Genomic DNA, 24,956 nt, shown 5'->3' with positions numbered 1-24,956 from the left:
AAACAGGGGTTCACCATGTTGCCCAGACTGGTCTCAAACTCCTGAGTTCAGGCAATCTGCCTGCCTTGGCCCCACAAAGTGCTAAGATTACAGGTATAAGCCATGGCCAACAGGCAAGATTTCTAATAATCTTATTAGCTTATCTTAGATGTTCTATGTGATTTACATGTGACAACTCAGTTAATCACTGCAACAACGCTATAATGTAGGTATTGTTACTATTCCCAGAAGGAGACGTGAGACAGAGATTTAAATAATAAGCCCAAATTAATAAAATTAGTCAATAGCAGTCAGGATTTAAACTTAGCTGTATGGCTTCAGAACCAAAGCTTTTAACCAACTATGCCAATATGTAATGAAGCACAAAGTATTACAAGGAATCTGTAATACTATCAAATACACCAAATCTATCTGAGAAGATGCAGAGGGTCAGGGAAGCTGTTTAGAGGAATTAAAGATGAGCATATACCCTTCACTAGGACTTCATTCTAAGAGCAAATGGGAAGCTACTGGCGCTTTTAAGTAGGACAGATGATCAGGTTGCCTTTTATAAAAAGTTTACTCTATTTGCAGTGTACAAAATGACTTGAGAAAAGCAACGCCCAAAAGAAGACAATCAGCTATGAGGTTCCGGAAGAAGCCTTGAGCTAAGAGACAGAAGGGAAGGGTCATGGCTGAATTAGGAGAACTTAATGACATTAATAATAGCAGGAACTAGGGACTTATAATATGTGAGGGCAAGGGAATAAAGGGAAAAGAAGAGCATACGATGGTTTTTGTGTTTTTTTCACTTGAGGGACCACACAGATGAATGGCAATGTTATATACTGAAGTCAGGGAAGTCAGAAGCAGTGTTAAAAGGCATTTTAAAGGAGAGGAAGACAACTTCTATTTCAAATGTGAGTTTCCAGTACCTACGAAGCACCCACATGAGGTAAGTCATGTATACAAACACACTTTGAGGTACTGAGCTCAGAAAGTGTGAGCTGTGTATCACCTGGGGGTGACAACAAATAGACAACCCAGTGAATGAAAGAGGATAAAAACCTTCTTAAGAGAGAATACAGAATGATAAAAGGGACCTTAGGAATCCAATATTTAAAGGTTACACTAAAAGACACAACGTAAAGTACAAAAAAATAAAGAAAGAAAGGTATAAAATAGTGAACATGGGGAGTAAAAATGCCTACATTTATACATATGCATTTGAGAAACAGACTTGACATAGGTAGAAATTTGGATAAATTCAGGACATGTTAATACTTCAGACGTTTTTAAATTAAGGGGTACAATCTTTCTACAAGTGTACTGTATTAAATGGCTACCTGCCTATCTTGATTTAAATAGCTGCTACTCTTTGTATTGGACTGGTTAATGGTGACTAGGTATCAAATATCACAGGGACTGTGCAGGTGGCAGTCTTCGGATTCTGGAAAGAAGACAACAGAAGCCACAACAAACCCTTTTTTTGTAATGAGGACATATAATCGATAAACAAAAGACAAGTACCTCTTTTTTTTTTTTTTTTTTTTTGAGACAGGGTCTTGCTGTGTCACCCAGACTAGAGTGCAGTGGTGCAATCATAGCTTATTGTGGCCATGAATTTCTGGACTCTGAGATACTCCCACCTCAGCCTCCTAGTAGCTGGGGCTACATGTGTGCGCCACCACACCTGGCTGATTTTTTTTTTTTTAGTAGAGACGAGGTCTCACTATGTTGCCCAGGTTGGTCTCAAACTCCTGGCCTCAGGCACCCTCCCATCTCCCAAAGCCCTAGGGTTACATGTGTGAGCCACCATGCCCAGCCAACATAAGTACTTCTTAACCACATACTCCTATATCCTTGCTACATTAGTGTAAAAATCAGAATAAAATTTACATTACCTTATATACTTCACTAAAGCCACCTCTACCAAGTAGATGAAGTAATAAATATCTTTCATTTAATGTTGGGTGATCTTTGAACCTTATGGGTGAGGGGAAAAAACAGACATATTAAAACACACACACAAAAATTCCTTCTACATTGAAGTTCTACTCTCTTATTCTACTCCTAGCTATTTATTTCTCAGTTACTCCACTGCTAATTTCAAATTTCATTCAATATTTCTTTTCATTCTCTACCAGTCTACCTGCACAACTACTACCCATCTTAAAGCTTTGGTGCTCACAAAACTTAACTTTTATAGCTCAATATTCAGGATCAATGACCAATTATAGCACTCTCACAAAGACCTAACAATTACTGCATTGCCAAGAGCTTCATAAAATCCTTTATGTACTCAGCATGAATCACTTCTCTGGAAAAAACAGACTTTTATATTGGGAGTTATAATTAATATTTTACAGTATGGACATATGATTAAACACAATTATAAACTGGCCTTCATCATTAAATTTTACTGTCTTTGGACTTTTGTAAAATAAATTAACCACCAATTTTTAAAAAGATTTTTTAAAATTAAAAAAAAAAACACTCATAGGTAATACTACCACTATTACTATTTAGTATTTATCGTACTTGCCGTATATAGGCTGAGTATCCCTTATTGAAATACCTGGAACCAGAAGTGTTTCCGATTTTGGATTTTTTTTTTTTTTAATTTTATTTTAGGATACTGCCAACTGAGCGTCCTTAATCTGAAAATCCAAAATCTGAAATGCTCCAATGAGCATTTCCTTTGTGCATGACCTTTGAATGTCATGTCAGTGCTCAAAAATTTTCAGATTTCAGAGCAGTTTACATTTCAGATTTCCAAAACTGGGATGTTCAACTTATGTGTTGTATGCTCTTACCTGTATTAACTCATTCAGTTTTCAACTCACCCTATGAGGTAGGTCTTATAACTATGTCTATTTTATAAATGAAAGTACTGCTGCAAAGAGAAGTTAAGTAACTTGCTTAACGGCTAATAAAAGGCAGGACTTGGCAGAAAATTATGGTTCCAAAATGTACACTTTCAAAAAAAAAAAAAAAAAAAAAAAAACCAATGTTAGCTTTACAATGCTAACACACTGCTTTTTTTGTTTGTTTGTTTTGAGACAGAGACTCGCTTTGGCTCATGTAGGCTCACTGCAGCCTCCGCCTCCTGGGTTAAAGCAATTCTTCTGCCTCAGCCTCCTGATTAGTTAGGACTACAGTAGGCATGTGCCACCATGCCCAGCTAATTTTTGTATTTTTAATAAAGACAGGGTTTCACCATATTGGCCAGGCTGGTCTCGAACTCCTGGCCTCGTGATCCCCCTGCCTCGGCCTCCCAAAGTGCTGCGATTACAGGCAGGAGCCAACACGCCCGGCCAAAATACATTGTATTTTATTATTTTTTTTCAAAATCAATTGACTACAGATTAAGTAATTTAAGCTTTTTCTTGAGAAACTTGTAGATATAAGAAATTTCTGCTTCGTTTCAAGCCACACTGTAAAGCTGTAAGAGTTGATTTTATTTTCATCAATGTAAGTCAGATCCACAAAATTTGAAATGTAATTTTCAGAACAGTTAGTCTTAAATTAGTTTTGTACCATATGCTCTATTAGATTTTCTTTTTTTGACAGAGTCTCACTTTTTTTTTTTGACAGAGTCTTGCTCTGTTGCCCAGGCTGGAGTGCCGTGGCGCAACCTCCGCCTCTTGGGTTCAAGTGATTCTCCTGCCTCAGCCCTCCCAACTAGCTGGGATTACAGGTGCCCACCACAATGCCCGGCTAGTTTTTTTATTTTTAGTAGAGATGGGGTTTCACCATGTTGGCCAGGCTGGTCTCGAACTCCTAACCTCAAGTGATCCGCCCACCTCAGCCTCCCAAAGTGCTGGGATTACAGGCGTGAGCCACCACACCTGGCCCCTCGCCTTTTTTTTTTTTTTTGAGACAAAGTCTCACTGTATCACTCAGGCTGGAGTGCAATCTAGGCTCACTGCAGGCTCAACATCCCAGGCTCAGGCAATCCTCCCACCTCAGTCTGCCAAGTAGCTGCGACAACAGGTGCATGCCACCATTCCCTGCTAAGTTTTGTATTTTTTGTAGAGACAGGGTTTTTCCACCTTGCTCAGGCTCGTTTTCGACTCCTGGGCTCAAGTAATTTGCTTGCATTGGCCTCCCAAAGTGCAAGGATTACAGGCGTAAGCCAGCACACCTGGCTTTCATTAGAATTTTAATCTGACATAATTTAGGTTATTCCATAACTATATTATTTCTTTCCCTGCACACAATGGAATGATCTGTGTATTTCTGAATTACACACATACATAGACATCACAAGAAGGCCTTTCTAAGCAAGATTTTATTTCACTCAGAAATTGGCCACTTCCTATTCTGATACTTGTATTAACTCATGAAGCTTTAAACTACATGAATAGTCTTAAAGATGAAGTGTAAACAGAAACCTTTCCTCTCTTTTACATCAGCTAAATACAAGTAGTACCTTGCTTAATTTCTACTTCTATGTCTTGCTCAATTTCTATCTTTTTCATGAAGCTACCACAAGCCCACAGATATTTTCTTTTCTTTCAATTGCTTCAACATGTACTGTCTATGGCACTCATTCTGACAACCGATTAAGAATACAGACTGTAACTTCTACTTTTCCATTTCTCTCCCAATTCTTGCATAATGTGGGACACATGGCTTACTGAAACACTTTTGGTTGAAATAAGTTCTCCTGCACTACTATAACATTAACTTTGGTATTCAAATATTTGTTAAGTGCCTGCCATATGTCAGGCACTGGTCTAGGCTTTATGGATACAGCAAGAACAAAACCAAGTCCTTGCACTCATGAAGCTTACATTCTAGAGGGAGGAGACAATAACTACAAAATAAATTTATAATTTCAGATAGTGATCAACATTGTGAAAATGTAAAGCAAGGTAACAATACTAAAAGAGGATATGAAGAGGAAGAGATTGGTTTTTTTTTTTTTTTTTTTAAGAAATGGGGGTCTCACTATGTTGACGAGGCTGGTTTTGAACTCCTGGCCAAAGCAATCCTCCTACCTTAGCCTCCTGAGTAGCTAGAACTACAGGTGAGCAACACTGGGCCTGGCTAGGGACTACTATTTTAAATACGGTGGTCTAAAAATGGCCTTTCTAAAGAACATTTGGAGTGAGATAAGTAATTAAGCCAATTAGGTGTTTAGAGGAGGAACATCCAGGCGAAGGAAATGGTAAGCACAAAAGCCCACTGAGATGGGAATGCCCTTGACATGTTTAAGAGACGTGAGGACAGTTAGGTGGCCCGGGACCAGATCATAAAAGGCCTTCCAAGCCATGGGAACGACTTTGGATCTTTTCTAAGTACGATGAGACAACCCAAGAAGGAAATATTGTGTTTACGCTCTCTACGGGGCGGGGAGGGGAGGAGGAGTTTTAATAATATAAAACTGTGAAATGCAAATAATGACTTACTGTGAATTATCTTCATTGTTTATTCTTTTCAGCTCACGTATGTGAAGATTTCTGACTCTTTCCAAACGTTCAAGTTCTGCCTGGATTTCTGCCTCTTCCTGAAAATGAAGAGAGGGGACTATAACAAGCTCAATTTATTTGCAATATAAAAAAGATATTTTTACCCATGCATCAATTTTTTACAGTGATGGGAAGAACAGTATATTATAGAGTTAAAAGACCAAAGTGCTCTTTTCAATGCCCAAAAGATGGAATGAGATAAGGCAAAAATCTATTTCAAGAAAACATCCTCCACATGAAAATCTGTACCTAATCAGATGCTGGGTTGTATTCTGTACTACAGAAATCTGTTTTTATAATGTGTATACTGTAAGGTAGTTGAAAACTGACATAACATAAAATGAGCTATTTCTAGTCCATGCAAATTTTAATTTAAGAAGGAATAATTTACTAGTAGAAAACAAATAAAACGAAAATATTTTATAATAGTTAAAAGAGGAAGAAAGAAAAAAGCAGAATGATTCTTCCTACACCTTACAGCATTTGGAGTACAAATACATACATACATACACACACACACACACACACACAAATTGACCACTCACTTGGATCTTACTGCAATCCTAAAGAGATATTACAACAAAAAATTTATAGATTGCTGTAGCAGACCCTAAGGTATCAGAGCAGAAGTAAATAAATCTTAAAGAAATTTAATAATCAATATAAATATTGTGACAAATACATTTTTGTCTTAAAATACACAACTTTTAGACTAGCCACCAAAACAAGTAAGTACACATATCACTCATGTCATTCATTCATTCACACACACACACACACACCCCCACACCCCTTTGTCAATACAAATTTGAATACTACTATAAAAATGGGTAAGACTAGAGCTGGGTGCAGTGGCTCACACCTGTAATCCTAGCACTTTGGACTTTGGGAGGCCAAGACGGGCGGATCACCTGAGGTCGGGAGTGCGAGACCAGCCTGACCAACATGGAGAAAGCCCGTCTCTACTAAAAATACAAAATTAGCCAGGCACGGTGGCACATGCCTGTAATCCCAGCTGCTCGGGAGGCTGAGGCAGGAGAATTGCTTGAACCTGGGAGGCGGAGGTTGCAGTGAGCTGAGATCGCACCATTGCACTTCAGCCTGGGCAACAAGAGGGAAACTCCATCCCCACTCTCCACCCCCCCACCACTGGCCAGCAAAAAAAAAAAAAAGGATAAGCCTGTGCCAGGTTTCAGTGAAAATTTCTAGGCCAATTTCTTTCTTCACTCTGTCACCCAGCTGGAGCGCATGGCATGATCACAGCGCACCTTAGCCTTGACCTCCCAGGCTCAAGCAATCCTCCTGCCTCAGCCTCCCAAGTAGTAGGACCACAGGCATGCACCACCACACCATTTTTTTTTTTTTTTTTAGAGATGGGGTCTCACTATATTGCCCAGGCTAGGGAACTCCTGAGTTCAAGGGATCCTCCTGTTTCAGCCTCCCAAAGTGTTGGGATTATAGGTGTGAGCCACCATGCCCAGCTTAGAATATTTTTAGTACATAATTTTGAAGTAAAGAAATACAGATCACCTTGGCATAATGTGTACCCACTAGAATTGTAAATCTAGACCACATGGAACAGAAGTTTTTTCTGAATAATGCATTTAAATATTTCATCAGCTCCTTTGCTTCTTTTAGTAATTTATCTTTTGATATAAAAAATTCTTTACCTCAAAATATAACTCTGAAATTTACTTTGAAAATATAAATATTATCATTTCATTCAAAGACAGATAGTAGAGGTATAAAGCTTATTACAACGGTACCTAAGACAGAAAAATTCAGAGGAATATTTTAAGCATTAAGAGGAAAAAACAAATTACATCTCTATCTTAAGGTTACTTTTATTATTTTAAAATGAAATTCAACCACTACTTGTTGTAGAGACATTTAATGCACATTTGATATTACATGGCAAACAGAAAATTTCAAAATAAATTCAAACGAAGATAAATCTTTCTAGAATTATTGGGAGATTTTCTAAAATAGGTACACTACATAGATTGTCTTAATTTAACTGAAATTTCCTCATTAATAGCTTCAGTCACATATATTTTTAATTTTAGTTTTAAAAAAAGATATCTTAGGAGATTCAATAAAGTTTCATTATAAAAACAGGAAGTAAATTTTAAAGCTTTGAGACAAAAAACTCAAAACATAGCTTAGTTATCATAGTTTAGCCATCTAAAATAGATAAGAAACTGGACATACAGGTTTACCCAGGGGCATGAAAGAATTTAATTTACACTAGAAATCTAGAATCTAGATTCAGTTCTAATCTAGACTAGAATCTAGAAAGCAACGACTTTTCCCCTGCATATTACTAACATTTGCTGCTCAAGAACTTAATTTGACTGTCATACGTGTAGGAAGCTACTCAACATTTGGTAGGCTGGCGAAAGTTTACATAATCTGACAAAATTGTGAAAAGCCTATTAGAATAAATACTTGTTTTAACCTTTATTTGAAATTGTGGCATGGGGAGACTATCTCAATAGTGAATTTATAAAAGCTAAATTTTATTGAGTCATAAATATATGTTACAAGATTCAAACAGGTTGCTGAGGAACAAAATTACATTTGTTTTATAACCTTCAGATGTCTATACAATGGTAGTAATCAATATTACAAAATAAATACCTGTTAAAGTAAAATGTATGTCTGTATCAGCAAATTAAAGCAAGCTTTTTTTTTTTTTTGCCTCTAAAAACATGACAAATACGTCCCATAAAAATCTTACAAAATAAAAGCCCAAGCAAGTTTCATTCCGTTTGAATTGTTAAGTTTACTGGAAGAAAAACAAAATGTCAGTAGCACTAGAGAAAGAAAAAAAGATGGATTCTGGGTATTTAGAAGGAAATGTCAAGGGAAGAAACTATGTCTAATATAGATAGATATAAACCCACCATACTCAGTGAAATACATTTGTCTTTCATCTTGTAACTTAGTATATCGCAATATCTTAGACTTCAAGCAAACTGACACACTTCTGGGGGAAAGGTAACTCTGCTACTCTAAAAATTCCACTAAGAAAAAGTACATATATTGTGATGGGCTGAATGTCTGTGTTCCCCCAAAATTCATGTATTGAAGCCCTTATTCCCTAACAGGGCAGCATTTGAAGATGAGGCCTTTGGGAGGTACTCAGGGTTGGATTAGGTTATGGGGCCTTCATGATGGGATTAGTGGCCTTATGAGAAGAAAGGTCCCCCCACCCCCATCCAAGGAGCACAGAGAAAAGGCCATGTGAGGACAAAGTGAGAGGGTGGCTATCTGCAAGGCAGCAAGAGAGCCCTTACCCAAAACCAAACTCTGCCTGATCTTGTCATGGACTTCTAGAACAAATTTCTGTTGTTTAGGTGCCCAGTCTGGTATTTTGTTATGGCCAACACACATACTTGTAGGTAAATGCTAGGGCAGTACTACCTAGCACCTTGTCCTCAGAGAATGGGGCAAGGCCCACTTTTGGTTTGGCCCAGGGTACAATAGTTTGAACAACTAACTTATCTTTGCTACAGATCATTTCCAAAGATCTATACAGTAGCCTACATTCTCCTTGCCTGAGACTGACATTAACCTCTGGGCCATCCTCAGAATTACTCTTTTTCCAAGGGTTCAGGAGAAGACAGGATTAACTAGGCTTACAATTGATCTGAATTCATCACAGAATAGAATCCTCAAACTCATAGCAAAACTAGGCCAGATGAGTAGACTGAAAGGAGACAATCCAATCAGCTAAGTTGTGCTTAGTAAGAACACCAAGTTTCAGTCCTGAATTCATACACTAGTTGAGCAGTTAACGAAAGCAGAGAAAATCTAGAAGAAACAAAGAGACAAATAGCATCTCCAGAAATGAACTGGTCTCTGTAGGCTATTACAATGAAGAGACATAAATAAGAACAGAGTGTATTAAAGAGAGAGGTAGGTTTGGCAATTAAATACACAATAAAAGGACATAGCTCTTTTCTGTTTAAACAAAAAATACAATGGAAAATTTAACAATACATACTATAGCTATTTTAACAGTATTTTAAAATAAAATCTAATACTCTCACATAAAAAGCTAAGTCAGACAGGTATACAACAGATCTCAACACTGTCTCATTGTTTAAGTAATCTGCAAAAAACACTACCTTCTAACAATTAAAATTAAAAAATAAATGTGTACGGATATATCCCACAGCAACTTCACTAGAAGACTTTGTCCCTCACCAGATCTTCAGCATAGAAATGCTTTCTATTTGTAATCAAAGTCTCTTATGGCCACTTAATATTCCTCTGGCTCAAGTCTATAAGCCAAATGTAGGCTGCAGCAATGCAGAATTTCTGTAAAATTCCAGGTTAAAAATGATAGGTGGTTCCTATGTGAGGGAGATGTTTTTAAAAAAGAAAAGAAAATGGCAGATGAATCTGGAGTATTTTGGAACATTTCTCATAATGGCATTTTTTTTCAAAAGGCAATTATTAAAAAGTGAAATATGGTAGCCATTAAAACTATAAGGCTTCAAAAGTTATAAAACACATTTTTATATGTAAAGCCAATACATTTCCTGAAAAAATTAAATTTGCTAGTTTAAAGTTATTTAGCAAATCCTGAATACATGTTACATATTCTCTCTACCAAAAAACTCAATTTCTAAGAACTGCCTTCTCATAAAGCCAAGATAAAATAGGAAGTATTTTGATGTATTATTCTCAGCGTGCCTATAACCTATGGGAGTTGGTAGAAGAATATAGCTTGGAACAGTCTAGTCACCATAACACCACCACTTGATTAAGAAAATCAGTTCAGAATGAGGTTTTAACACCAGCCAGGTGCGGTGGCTCACGCTTGTAATCCCGGCACTTTGGAAAACCGAGGCTGGTGGATCACCTGAGGTCATGAGTTCGAGACCAGCCTGGCCAACATGGCGAAACCCTTTCACTACTAAAAATACAAAGATTAGCTGGACATGATGACGCTTGCCTGCAACCCCAGCTACTCGGGAGGATGAGGCACAAGAATCACTATAACCCAGGAGACCAAGGTTGCAGTGAGCCAAGATCACATCACTGCACTCCAGCCAGCCTGGATGACAGAGTGAGACTCCGTCTCAGGGGAAAAAAAAAAAAAAAACACACAATTTAACACCAAATTTACTTTAGTAATGTGAACAATATTAATCCCTTAAAAGTTAACATCTCTAAGTCCTAAAAAAATTAAATTTTAATTTCACAAACTATTTATAATGCCATTCTAAAAGTTTACCACCAAGAAAGCAAAAGGTGAGATTAACAAAAGGCACTATTAAAATCTAATTAAGGGCCAGGTGCAGTGGTTCATGCTTATAATCCCAGCACTTCAGGAGGCCGAGGTGGGCGGCTCACGAGGTCAGGAGTTTGTGACCAGCCTGGCCAACACAGTGAAACCGCGTCTCTACTAAAAATATATAAATCAGCCAGGCATGGTGGCAGGAGCCTGTAGTCCCAGGTACTTGGAAGGCTGAGGCAGGAGAATCGCTTGAACCCAGGAGTTGGAGGTTGCAGTGAGCCCAGATTGCGCCACTGCACTTCAGCCTTGGTGACACAGCGAGACTGACTTTAAAAAAAAAAAAAAGCTAATTAAAAACAAAGGGCAGTGCAAAAAAAAATTGAGAAAATTAGCAATTTATTTCGAATTTATCCTTATTATGTCACCATATTATATGCTTTCCCATATCCTAAATATGAATGTGTGAGATATGAACCAATAAAAGTAAAAGCCAGCCAACCAACCAACCAATCAAAATAACCACCTAGACAAAGCAGGTCTGAATTTTGAAACTATTGCACCATAATCGTATTTTTGCTTGAGAATAATTGTGTAGACTGGGGAGAAGGGTAGGAGAATGAGAAAAGACAAAGATCATTAAATACTGGCGGCTTTCTTTCCTAATTATATAAGTGTTCCCTCCACTCCCATCCCCAATCACTAAAGTGGCTTATTACTGATGAGAGCATACTGTATCACCTCAGGTGTGTTCAACTAGCTTAGAAAATTAGTACCTTTACTCAATGTTTTGCTCTCTACACACTTCATTTCCTGTTTTTCTGGGTGTGTGTGGAGGGGGTAATGGTTTATTCTCCCTTCAAATGCATAAATATGTACATTAATACCCATAACTTGGAATGACTGTTAAAATAGGCAGGTTTTAATTCTGTCAGTTCCTCTATTACAACAAAACAAAACAAAAACTACCTCCCCAGCATCAAATAAATGTTTAAGAATTCAACTGATTGGCAAAATTTAAATATCTAGCACACTTGTCTTAAAAATATTTACAGCTGCTGTATTATAGGAGTGAAATTCTGTAATGTTCCACACTAACCAAGGGGCTGACACCAAGCCTGAGCACACACTGGTGCGATGCCTTCGTGTAGTGTACTGCAGTCCTTCTTCCAGTTTTCGTTTCTGCTTCCCTGCCTCGACTTTTTTTTTTTTTTTGGTAGAGACAAGATTTCCAACACCTGGGCTGAAGCGCTCCTCTGGCCTCTGCCTCCCAAAGTGCTGGGATTACAGGCATGAGCCACCACGCCTGGCTCTGCTTCCTTTTAAACCTAGTCTTCTACAGACTCATAATGCATATGGCATGGATTTACAGTTATGATTGGGAAGGGCTGGTAGCCAAGCAACTGTTTCCTCTTTTTTGTGAAAGTTATCTCTGAACTGAATTTACAGATCTGAATTACAAACCCTGCTGATGGCTAACATGATTTCTAAGATTCTGTCCAAAATGTTTTAAATTCCATTGCCTGTATAACAACAGGATTAATACTAAACACTGTGGGTCAGGCACGGTGACTCATGCCTGTAATCCCAACACTTTGGGAGGCTGAGGCGGGCAGATCACAAGGTCAGGAGTTCCAGACCAGCCTGACCAACATGGTGAAACCTCATCTCTACTAAAAAATACATATAAAAATTAGCCAGGCATGATAGAACACACCTGTAATCCCAGCTATTCAGGAGGCTGAAGCAGGAAAATCGCTTGAAACTGGGAGGTGGAGGTTGCAGTAAGCCAAGATTGTGCCACCGCACTCCAGCCTGGGCGAAAACACACACACACACACACACACACACACACACACACACACACACAAAGGGGAAGTAAAACACCTTTTACCTCTACATTTTCATTTTGGTAGCTGAACATTATCTACTACCAAGTTAAGGTTGTGTGATTACAAATAGGGAAAAATAGAGCCAGGATAGTTTGTAGGTCCAAATGTGAGTAAGAGATAAGAACGTAAACACTAATGAGTTTTCCCATCTACAGCTATTTAATGTTCTCTCACCACAGTCATCTTTTTAGGACAACTACTCATTTTTAAATGGAAAATAGTAGTAAGGACAAACTGTAAAGTTAGAATTCCAGCACTCTTCTTGGCACCTTTCTTGCACACGCGTGCGCACACACACACACACACACCAAGAAATCAGGAATCTTTCAACATTCTTCATGGGCTTAATCACGACTTTTTCTAGTATAGTGTACTTTTCCCAGAATTCCACTGAAAACTGCCTACACAAGCAGCATCCTGTGTCAGGTTCTACGGAAACATCATGTACAATGTAGTTGGCTTTAACTGAGAGAATTCCTAGGAGATTTCTTCCAGTCATGGCTATAAATATAAAGATGAACAATAGGTTTAAAGATTAAGCCCTCTAGCATTATACTGCTCATTATTTTCATTCAAACCTAAAGTGACAAAAAATGTCACATATGCAAACTTATTCTTTGTGGTCATACTAAGGGTTTGATAAGTCAGATGACAATGGTGTTCTAGAAAGAAAGACCAATGGGGACACCAAACTTCAAGAATATTTGGGGGTCAATTCACCTAAAGCCAACGCCCTGTATTCTCCACTGTTCAAAAGGCTTGTAGACAATCCATTGTCTTCCATTTCAACTAGTTGCATGGTCCACTGTGAAGGAGTGAGAAAAGAGCTGTGTACTTGTTCTTGACCTGTAAAGATTTCATCATGGAAGATTAATACTGATGCTGCTGCTGCCTGTTACTGGTTGTTTCTCTTTGCAGGTGCCAATATCGATCAGAGAACAGGATTTCAGTGGCAGAGTTGTTGCTATACTGTTATCTCTTCAGAACGGAGGCACAAGGAGAGATGAATGCCACATCGCAAGGAGCAAAGGAGAGAGAGAGAAAGAAATGGTGTCAGGTGGCATGTTGGATGTGATTTTTGTTTTAGTAGAGATTGAGATGACTGTAAATTGTTTAGCTGATTCCTTCGGTCTGCAAAGATACATTTGTGTTGGTGCTGATGATTCTTGACTAATCCTGTTTCAATTACAAATTGGTTATGTTTTTCAAATAAAACTCTGGCACTTACATTCAGGGCTCATAAGTCAAATGCACTCACACACACACACATACCAAAACACACACATTAAAGCCAATCCCTACTACACTATTTAATACTCCATACTGAGATGTCACACTTTCTAAACACATTCTCTCCAACTAATCAAATATTTAAAATCAAGAAGACAAAAAAATTTGAAGACAAGAAAATAAAGAGTAACATACCCACATGTTGTTCATATCACAAACTTGAGCTGCAGTAGTCTCAAGACATAGTTACTGAACCTAATAACTTTCAAAATTCTCATTTACTCATCAGTCTGGGGTATTATGACTAGTAACTTGTATCTTTTTAAAAATATGGACATTTCAAGGAATTTAATTTTGCAGGGATTGTATTTTATTTTTAGTTTTATGTGTTAATTTAGTGACAATCCTTGAAAGCAAATCCATACCTTTTTCTTCAACTCCAGAATAAAGATCTGACTATATAATCAACCTAGCAGAGCTTCTGAATCACAAAGATAAATTGTTTTCCCATAATTTGAATTTATCAGAGACAGATATCAAAACCTGATCAACTATAAGAGTCAGCAGGTTTTTGGTTGGTTTCCTTGAACTCACAACTCCACATGGGCACAGGTAGATAAAATAGGATCATTAGAAGCTTTGCCTCAAATTAACAACTTTTTAAAGATAGGAAATTACTCTCTTCGCAACTACAAGCTTTTATTAATAACTGGGGAAGTCTGTATATAATTAATGATAACTAAAAAAGTTACTTGTTCCTTCTGAAATACTTTCAGGAATAATTTGTATAGTCTCCATATATTTTATTATACAGTTCTATTCTAAGAATTCCTTAAGATATATTTTAAAATTATTTGAGTTTTTATTAAAAAATGTTTTTTTAAAAAGGTCTTTGTTGACTGACCTTTAAAAATAAATTGAGTGAAAATCAATATATTAACTTAGTTAATAACAAAGAAATATTGTAGTTCATACAATGGTCACTAACATAATGCCCAAGGAAGAAAATATGTGAAAGAGAATGAAAAAGAATGTGTATGAAAAATAATTAACTTAAAACTGTTCTCCTTTATCTGTAATGAAAATGAAATAGTATGTTCACCCCCCAATACATCAAAAAAAAAACTTAGGGAAAAGCAAACAGTCAGTACTTAACAGAGATGCAAGGAAAACCACAATGAATTAATTTTTCTGAATACAATGAATCGACTTACTATTAGTCTACAACAAAATAATTCTAGGAATTAATCACATGGGTACAGTATTGAAATAGGACTGGGAATGGTTCAAGTTTTGGCTTTGTCACTTACTGGTGGTATTACTCCAGAGGAAGTATATATAGATCTGGGCATTCAAAAAGGTGTAATTAATGTTCACTCAAAAATGGTTAAAGCTTCAAAGTCTATAAAAAGTAATATGTAATTCCATTAAAATGGGAATTTGAATTATGCTTGTGTCAGGCAGAGTATGGCAGTAAGTCACTTAATAAATGGGTGAGCAACGACTGCATAAACTGGGAACAACTAAAACAATAAATATTAGATAAAAGAATTCTTGATACAGTTGAGGGGAAAAAAAAGTGATGCTCCACAGTGATTTCCCTCATCTCAGAAGAGAAAAATTAATAAGCCCGTAAGTAAGTTTACATCTACTTTTTGGTAGTAACTAGCAACACCTATTTATTTTAGCCAAGTACTTACTTTTGGAGGTTTCTGTCTGACTCTCATTCCTTACTCTATCACACTTTGGATAACAGACTAAGGCTATGTTTGGATTTATTATTTTTCTAACCCTGAAGAACAGTATAAAATATGAACTAAACTTTGTGATTTATTCAAAGGTAAACATACTTTTTCATATTTTTGTTTAGCTTTTCAATTATAGTGATTATCATTATGAAACACAATGCATGTCATAAATTATCCACTTCAAGAAAAAGTAAACAGGTCTGTCTATTCTCATATGTCCATATGCCATGGGTTTCCTCCATGAACTTTCATCCTTCAGTGCTAAGAAAGTTAGTCTAATAATTAATTCTGCTTAATGTTAAGAATTTATTGAAGGGACAAAGAGCAAGAGAGTCACCTGTGCTAATGCAAAAGTATGCCAGGCTCCAAATCTAAACCACAAACTGACTGGTTATATTTCCTGTGCAGGATACAAGGGGCATCAAATATTCAGATCCAGCCTATGGTAGAAGCTGTATACTTACAAGTTGGAGTACAGTTCATGTCTGCTTAATAAACCCAGAAGCTGATAAGACAGAAGTGATAATATCTTTTCTTTTGACTCAAGCCTGTCCTGTGTGTGTTAAAAGTCTGTTTAATCTTTTTTAGAAAACAGAATGACCTTTTTTCCCACTGTGCTTCAGAATACCAAATAACTTATTTGTATACATGTAACATTGCTTATTATTTTTTAATTGTATAACTCAAAAATTAATACTCAGTTCTAAGCAGGCAACTGCTATTTATGCTCTAAGGTGACATTACTTGCTTAATTTTGTTTCCTGTATGTACTACTGGCCACTTTCTTCATAATACACTCATTCTTCTCACCCAAAATAGTCTCTCAGAAGAAAATCTGGGTATTCATGACATGAGAGTATGTTTCAGCATTATTGTTAATCCATTTCCCCAAAATATTCCACGATGAAGGTCAAAGAAAAGAAAATTTATGTTGTAAATTAGTTAAAAAGAAGATAAAGTTAGAAATCTAAGACTGCTCAGTAAATCTGATAAAAGCTAGAAAAAAAAAGCAGGAAAAAGATTATGGAAGGGATAGTTATAGGAAAGAGTAAGTAAATACGAAAAATATAGAAGTCAAACACTGGGAAAGAGGAGAATACGAAGGTTAGAAGATTTAGTGTTCTACAACATTTTACAAATGTCTATATAATATTTGGACACTAAGTATACCTTACGTTAGAAAAGTGTTTTTCACAGAAACCAGTGTTTTCAAAGTACCAGGAAAGCTTTAAAACCAATCAACCAAAAACAAAAACAAACCCTCCTTTGAAGCCTTTTCAAAGTGTACTTTTTGTAATACAAATAGCTAATTCTGAATGTAACTGCTTTACAATTTCAGATTTTATAACAGATTTTCATAAAATAAGGTGCACATGTAAACTGTCATCATTTAGAAAGAGTAATCTGAAATTTGGTATTACATGTGAAAATAATAACCCTTCAGTAAAACTCTCAAGTACACCTTGGAATCACTAAGTATTCCTTTATCACCACAGGCTAGTTAGAAAATAACTGATAAATCTTTACATGAGACATCAAGCATAGGCCCTTATGAACTCATTATAAAAACAGTTTAGGTGGGCACACAGATACTTATGACTCATCCTGTACTAAAAATTCCCTTTTCCCTTCTATAGTTCCTTTACATGGTTCTATCATTATCATAGAACGATTACGATAGTTCTATAGCTCCATCTATTATAGAGAATAGACTGAAGTTGTCAACTAAGTCTCAAAGAGCAGGAAAAGCAGTCAATAATTGCAATAGAACAAAATAGAACTACTTAAAAAACAAAAAGACCAAAATAAATCATTTTTGAATTCACTGTTCAAGTAGTTTAGGTTGAAGCTTTCTGGGCAGTTGGCCTAGACAGATATAGCATATTAAAGGATACTAATGCAAATTATATATAATAATTTTCTATTCCCTATAATTAAATGGTAGGAGTCCCCAGCATATTAATAACATTTCCAAAACAAATTAGTATGCAGTGTAATAGTAGCTGCTATCAGAATGGGTTTCTCTGTCCTACCTCACCCGATCCCATGGAGACAACTTCACAGATACTACCTCCACTCATTCAATTTTACCTATAATTCAGCCTATTTAAAAAATTTAAAGAACCTGACAAGCAGAAAGCACAAAAAATTGGGTCAAAGAAATAGAATTTTATGTCTGTCGGTAACTTCATTTTGAGGGAAAAAAACCTACTCTGTTATTACTACTTCTCTTAAATCATTTGAACTAAAATTAAGACCTGTAAAAACAATAAACTGATTACAATTTCAGAGTTTACAAACAAGTAGAAAGATATACATTATTTAAAAGTTTGCAACAGTAACACATAGAAACGTGTTTTCTCAGTTTTATCCCTTTATACTATTACTAAGTGCTTTTTCCTATGTACACCTTCTAATCGAAACATCACACATGCAACAAATTAAAAGATAAGCCGAAGAAATAAGTTTGCTATTTATTTACAATTACTATTTCATTATGAAATTAACATAATACAGAATTTTAGATTTCCTCTTTAAAATGAAGTATTTTTTACCAAAAGGTAGTACTTAAATAGAGTACTCTGAAGACTTTGGAGGTCTGTCCAAGAATCATTCCTCCACTACAAGGACATGGTATATCATCATCTCAAGATTTTTAAGTTGACACAGATAAAGGAATGTTATTTTAATATACTCAACATAAAAATGTAATTTTGGCCAGGCGTGACAGCTCATGCCTGTAATCCCAGTACTTTGGGAGGCCAAGGCGGGTGTATCACACAAAGCCAGGAGTTTGAGACCAGCCTGGTCAACACAACGAAACCCTCACTCTACTGAAAATACAAAAATTAGCCAGGTGTGGTGGCACATGCCTGTAATCCCAGCTACTCAGTAGGTTGAAGCATGAAAATTGCTTGAACCAGGGAGGTGGAGGTTGCACTGAGCTTAGATTGTGCCACTGTACTCCAGACTGACAGCGAGACTGTTTCAAAAAACAAAAATAATAATAAATAAAATAAAGTAACTTTAATGCATCTCTTTTTAATCTGAAATTTTTAATTTGAAATCTTACTCTCTTAAATTTTGGCTTTTAATATAACACAACTTCCCACAAATTCTGGTAGCAAATTGAACTAAAAATGCAGCATATGTTTCACATACCTTTTTGAGATGTCCTAGTCTAAGTTTGAAAATTTCTTCCTGTTCATGATATTCTGCCAAAGTCAACCTGTCAAAAATGAAATTTTAATTCTACATATTGAGATTAATACTTAGTTTATTAACAACTAGCAAAATATAAAAATCAAATGGAAATACTAAAATGTGGACAACTTTAAGCCCAAAATGTATGAGACAAAAATCCTTTGAGATATTCTTCAGAATATATTTAATACTTTTAGATGAAACAGTTAACTAATTCTACAATGATTTAATGAGTACCATTTATCAAGTGATGTTCTAGAATTTATATCCTAAGGATACAGTGAAAAACCAGACAATTTCTCCTTACATAGTAGTATGAGTTTACACTCTGGAGGTAAGCAAGTATTAAAAAAACCCATGTGATGAAATAAATAAGTTTAAGTAACAGTAAGTGTCATGAAGAAAGCAAAAAAGGATGGTATGGTAATGACTAATCGCATTACGTTAATTTGGACTGGGTGTTAGAGAGGTGACCTTCATCTAAATACAAAAAGACAATCACGAGAGGACTCTGGGGAGTATATTCTAGACATGAGTTATAGAAAGTTTAAAACTCTGAGATGAAAATAGTCTTGGCATATAAATAGAAGAGAAAAAATGGGAGTAAATTAGATATAGTCAAAAAGGTTGTGAGTATTAGGAGAAGCAACCTGGGGAGACATACTATGTACAGATTTGTAGGCAAAGTAAAGAATTTCAGTTTTACTCTAAGAGTAATGGGAAATCACTGCAACGGGAGTCAGTTCAGTTTGGGCAGTTCTTAAAAAGAGAAAAAAAACAAAGACATTTTTCCTTTCCCTGCTTCAGTGTGTTGGGAGTAAATAGGAAAGATTTAAAAAATGCTAAAACTTTAGTCAAAGTACTAAATTCTGGCCAGGTGCAGTGGCTCACACCTATAATCCCAGCACTCTGGGAGGCTGAGGCAGGTGGATCACTGGAGCCCAGGAATTCCAGACCAGCTTGGGCAACATAGCAAAACCCTGTCTCAATCTCCCCTCACCCCCAAAAAAGCACTATATTCTTATACGCCAAATATAGAGATAGGGTCTTGCTTTGCTGTCCAGGTTGAATTTGAACTCCTGGGCTCAGGTGACTCTCCTGCCTCAGTGTCCCAAGTAGCTGGGAGTACAGGTGTACACCACCATGCCTACCTACTTCAAAATCTTAATAAAAATAGATACAGGACTTTAAGTCTTCAAAGTGCTTCATGGTTATCTTATTATTTCAAATATTCTTACCTAACTTTGAAAAATAATCAGTTTAATATATGCAGAACCATAATACGAACTTATTAGGGTCTCGCTCTGTTGCCCAGGCTGGAGTGCAGAAACCATGATCTCAGCTCACTGCACCTCCACCTCCCAAATTCAAGCAATTCTCCCACCTCAGCTTCCAGAGTAGCTGGGACTACAGGCATATGCCACCATGCCTAGCTAAGTTTTATATTTTTAGTAGAGATGGAGTTTTGTCATGTTGGTCAGGCTGGTCTTGAATGCCTGGCTTCAAGTGATCCACCCACCTCAGCCTCCCAAAGTGCTGGGATTACAAGTGTGAGCCACCACAACCGGCCCATACTCCAACTTTTAAAGAATAGCTCTTATCTATCATATTCAAGCCCTTGTTTAATTTACTTATGTGTTCTGAGGTTATTTCATTAAGCTCCTAACTCTGGTGTGACCTGTTTGGTTTCAGTCCCTCAGCAACATTTAGCATAAATGCTGTTTCCCTTTAGCTAGATGCTAATTATATTTACTAATTCTAAAAAAGGAGTATTCAAAGGAAATAAACAAAAACAAGAAATTGGGTTGGTATTCCACTTGCAACATCTTAAGAGCCAAAAAAAATTAAAATTTTAAATTAAATCTCTCTACCCAGTTTTAGGGTGACACAACTACTGGATTTTATTACACTGAATATAGCAATAGTTGATAGATGCAGCAGTTGCTTATAGTAAATTTAGAGAATTAAATGCTGGAGTGTGAATGTAGATGAAGTGAGAGAGGGAGGAGGAGGAATGTGATACTAAAGAAAATGAGGTTGAAAACTAAAATGTATAATATCTCAACTAATCTAGAAAAGAAAAGATGTAGGAATGTTGGCAAAAAGCTTCTGGATATGGGTATAGGTTTACGCCACTAGAGGAAGTTTCCCTGTATAACAGGATCATAAATTCATATTCTTAAAGTATGGTTTTAGGTCCACTAGTAAGTCATAGGATGGGCTCATAACTAATTTTTAAAAGATATTTAAATTTGTTTTGTTTCTATATAGAAATTCTATACTAAGATTTTTACTGAATTACAAAACAGCTAAAATTTGGCATATCTTAAACCAAAATTAGTACATGACTTGAGTTACTTGAAATTTTTGTCCTACCAAGAGGTCTGGCTATCAGATATAACTGCAAATGGCTACACTTTGTGCAATTTGAGAGAAATGGTATTTTGTTGTTGTGTGTTGTTACGCTACTCACTTTCCAGGGCAGTGATTCTTACCATTTTACAATCACAGAGATCTTAAAAAACAAAACAAAACAAAAACAAAACAAAACAAAAATCTGAAGGAAGTTATAAATACTTTTCCCAGAAAATTTTACATATATATAATTTTGGGATTCACAAATCTCAGTAAGAGTTCCTCTGCCAGCGTCTTGTCTTGCCAATTAGAATGCAAACCCCCAAATGACAAAAGAGCCATTTCTTACATTTTCTCTCCATCTCCTACTAGGAAATAGTAGGGATTATTAATATCTGACACACTGTAGCTTCTTCGATAATCTCTGTCCATTTGTATTAATAAAAAACGCTTTTAAAGAAATCTACGTATTTAGATAAAAGAAATTGGGAACAATCTTCTTTAAAGAAACAGGATTTTAGACACAGAATGAAAAGAGCTAAGCTAGGATAATGTTCACATCAGTGGCTTTTAATTATCAATACTTTTATGTGTGTAAGATGCTTTTAAAAAAACCTGCCCTCTCAAACAATTCAGTCGGTTAAATTACTTAGCAAATCTTTTATTCATAGATAAGGCAAAGATATAGTCCATCTCTTCCCATAGACTCACACCTGATGAGTTAAATTATTAATATTTTTATTATACACACACAAAAATATTTTTATTATGCACACAGAACAATGTAATATTTTTATTATGCACACATAATATTTTAAAAGTTAACAAATTTAAACCCCAAACATAGGACTTGACTCCTGATAATCTTCCATACTAAGTCTGAGTAAATGAAAAAATTTTAAAGTGTTCTAAAAGAGTTCAACAGAAACGTGGGGTGACAGTATTTTAAAAAGTTAGTAGAAATACCAAAAAAACAGGGAATACTCATTTTAAACAAATTTGGTGTTAAATGTCTTAAAGACATTCTGTTTAAGCAAAGAATTAACCTGAAGCCTCAAAAAACACAAGCTATGGTAAACAGACTGTTAGAGGCACTTAAACAAAAATTAGCCAGATGTGGTGGTGCACACCTGTAGTCCCAGCTACTCAGTAGGCTGAGGCATAAGAATCACTTCAACCTGGGAGGCAGAGGTTGCAGTGAGCTGAGATTGTGCCACTGCACTCCAGCCTGGGCAACAGAGCAAGAAAAGAAAACAACAACAACAAAAAAAAACCCAAGAAAACTAACATCATAGTTAATGGTGAAAATGGAAAGATTTTCTCCTAATATCAGGAAAAAGACAAGGACATCTACTTCCATCACTGGTATTCAATATTGCACTGGAAGTCCTACCAGAGCAGTCAGTAAGGAGAAGAAATAAAACACATCTAAATTGCAAGCTAAGAAATAAAACTGTATTTGCAGATGACATGCCTTTATATTTAGAAAATCCCCAGAAAATGCACGAGAAAAAAATCACTAGAACAATAAATAAATTTGACAAAGCGGCAGGACAGGAGAGCAATACACAAAAATCAGTTACTTCTATATACCAGCAATGAACAACCTGAAAAGGATATTAAGGAAGCTATTACATTTACAATAGCATCCAAAAGAATATAATACTTAAGAATCAATTTAACCCAGGAGGTGAGAGACTTGCCTACTAAAAACTACAAAATATTGCTAAGGATTTCAAAAAGAGCTAATCAGATGAAAAGATATCCTATGTCCACAGATTGGAGACTTCCAAAAAGTACGGTACTGCCATAAGAATACACATATATACCTATGAAACAGATTTGAATTCAGAAATAAACCCAAAAATCTATGGCCAGTTGATTTCTGACAAGGGTACCAAGACCATTCAATGAGGAAAGAATAATCTCATCAACAAATAATGGGGAGACAACTAGAGAACCACATGCAAAATAATGGAGTAGGACCCCTACTTCACTCTGTGTACAAAAATTAACTGAAAATGAATGACCTAAATATGGGAACTAAAACTATTAGAAGATAACACAGGAGGCTGGGCACAGTGGCTCATGCCTGTAATGCCAGCACTTTCAGAGGCTGAGGCAGGTGGATCACTTGAGGCCAGGAGTTCAAAACCAGCCTAGCCAACATGGTGAAACTCTGTCTACTAAATATACAAAAATTAGCCAGGTGTGGTGGTGGGCACCTGTAATTCTAGATACTTGAGAGGCTGAGACGGGAGAATCACTTGAACCTGGGAGGCAGAGGTTGCAGTGAGCTGAGATCGTGCCACTGCACTCCAGCCTGGGTGACAGAGCGAGATCCTGTCTCAAAACAAAACAAAACAAAACAAAACAAAGGAAAGATAACAGAGGGGTAAATCTTCATGACTATAAATTTGGCAATAAATTCTTAGGTTTGTCACCAAAAGCATAAGCAACAACAGTAACAAAAGTCAACAAAATACAATTCATAAAAATTAAAAACATTAAAAATTAAAACAATTGAATTCATGGAGATAGAGAGGATGACGGTTACTAGAGCCTGGAAAGGACTGTGGGAAGGAGGGCAAAAGGTGGGGTTGGTTAATGGGTGCAAAAACATAGAATGAGTAAGATCTAGTATTTGGTAACACAAGAGGATGACCACAGTCAACAAAACTATATTGCACATTTAAAAATAACCAAAAGAGTATAATTGGAATGTTTATAACAAAGAAATGATAAATGCTTGAGGTCATGGATACCCCATTTACCCTGATGTGATTATTACACATTGTATGCCTGTATCATAATATATCATGTACCCCATATATTGGTTGGTAGGCCTACTTTCAGTGGCAAAAACCACAATTACTTTTGCACCAACCAAACACTATGTACTCATGAAAATAAAAAACTCCTGTACATCAAAGGATATTATCAAAAAAGTAAAAGACAACTTACAGAATAGCAGAAAATATCTGCAAATCATGTATCTGGTAACAGTTTAGTATCCAGAAAACAAAAAAAAGGAAAAAAATACCTCCCACAACAACAAAATAACAAACAGTCTCGTGAAAAAATGAGCAAAAGACTTGAACAGACATTTCTCCAAACAAGATATATAAAGTCCAGCAAACACATTAAAAGATGTTCAACAACATTAAGTCATTAGGGAAATGCAAATCAAAATCACTGTGAGATATCACTTTACACCCACCAGGATGGTTATGATTTTTAAAATGGGAAAGTAAAAAGTATTGTCAAGGGTGTAGAAAAATAGGGATAACTGTCATGCTGGTGGGAATGTAAAACGGTGCCGACTGGAAAATAAGCAGTTCTTGAACCAGATAAGACATAGAATTACCATAATACCCAGTACTAGATAGATAAAACAAAACATAAGTCCACACAGAAACTTGTAGACAGGTGTTTATAGCAGAACTATTTATAATAACCTAAGGGTGGAAACAACCTAAAGGTCCATCAATGAATGAATGGATAAACATTGTGCATAATCACACAATGGAATATTGTTCAGCCATAAAAAGAATGAAGTACTGCTACATGCTACAACATGAATATACCTTGAAAACTTATACTAAGTAAAAGACACAAAAGGTCACATAAGGTATGAGTCATTTTATATAAAACATTCAGAAGAAGCAAATACACAGAGAGAGAAAACTGATTATTTGCTACTGGAGGTGAGAAGAGAAAGGGCTAGGGAGTGATTATTTAATGTGCACAGAGTGTTCCTCTGGGCTAAGGGAACAGTTTTGAAACTAGAGAGAAGTGATGGTACATAACACTGTGAATGTAC

General features: G+C 36.1%; 1 protein-coding gene across 2 annotated transcripts in view; it reads right to left on the bottom strand.

Moving 5' to 3' along the window:
• TLK1 (tousled-like kinase 1) overlaps nt 1–24,956 on the bottom strand; it is a 170,758-nt gene that overhangs the window by 18,649 nt on the left and 127,153 nt on the right. For both annotated transcript variants that reach the window (XM_011991939.1, XM_011991940.1), the window contains 3 exons: nt 18,737–18,803; nt 5,397–5,494; nt 1,884–1,965 (listed from right to left, as the gene is read on the bottom strand). In XM_011991939.1, the coding sequence (XP_011847329.1) occupies nt 1,884–1,965; nt 5,397–5,494; nt 18,737–18,803 (247 nt within the window). The remainder of the gene's footprint in view (nt 1–1,883; nt 1,966–5,396; nt 5,495–18,736; nt 18,804–24,956) is intronic.

This window comes from Mandrillus leucophaeus, unplaced genomic scaffold (assembly GCF_000951045.1).
Source record: "Mandrillus leucophaeus isolate KB7577 unplaced genomic scaffold, Mleu.le_1.0 Scaffold40, whole genome shotgun sequence".
Lineage (NCBI taxonomy): Eukaryota > Metazoa > Chordata > Mammalia > Primates > Cercopithecidae > Mandrillus > Mandrillus leucophaeus.
This window is presented reverse-complemented; position numbering and strand designations above follow the sequence as displayed.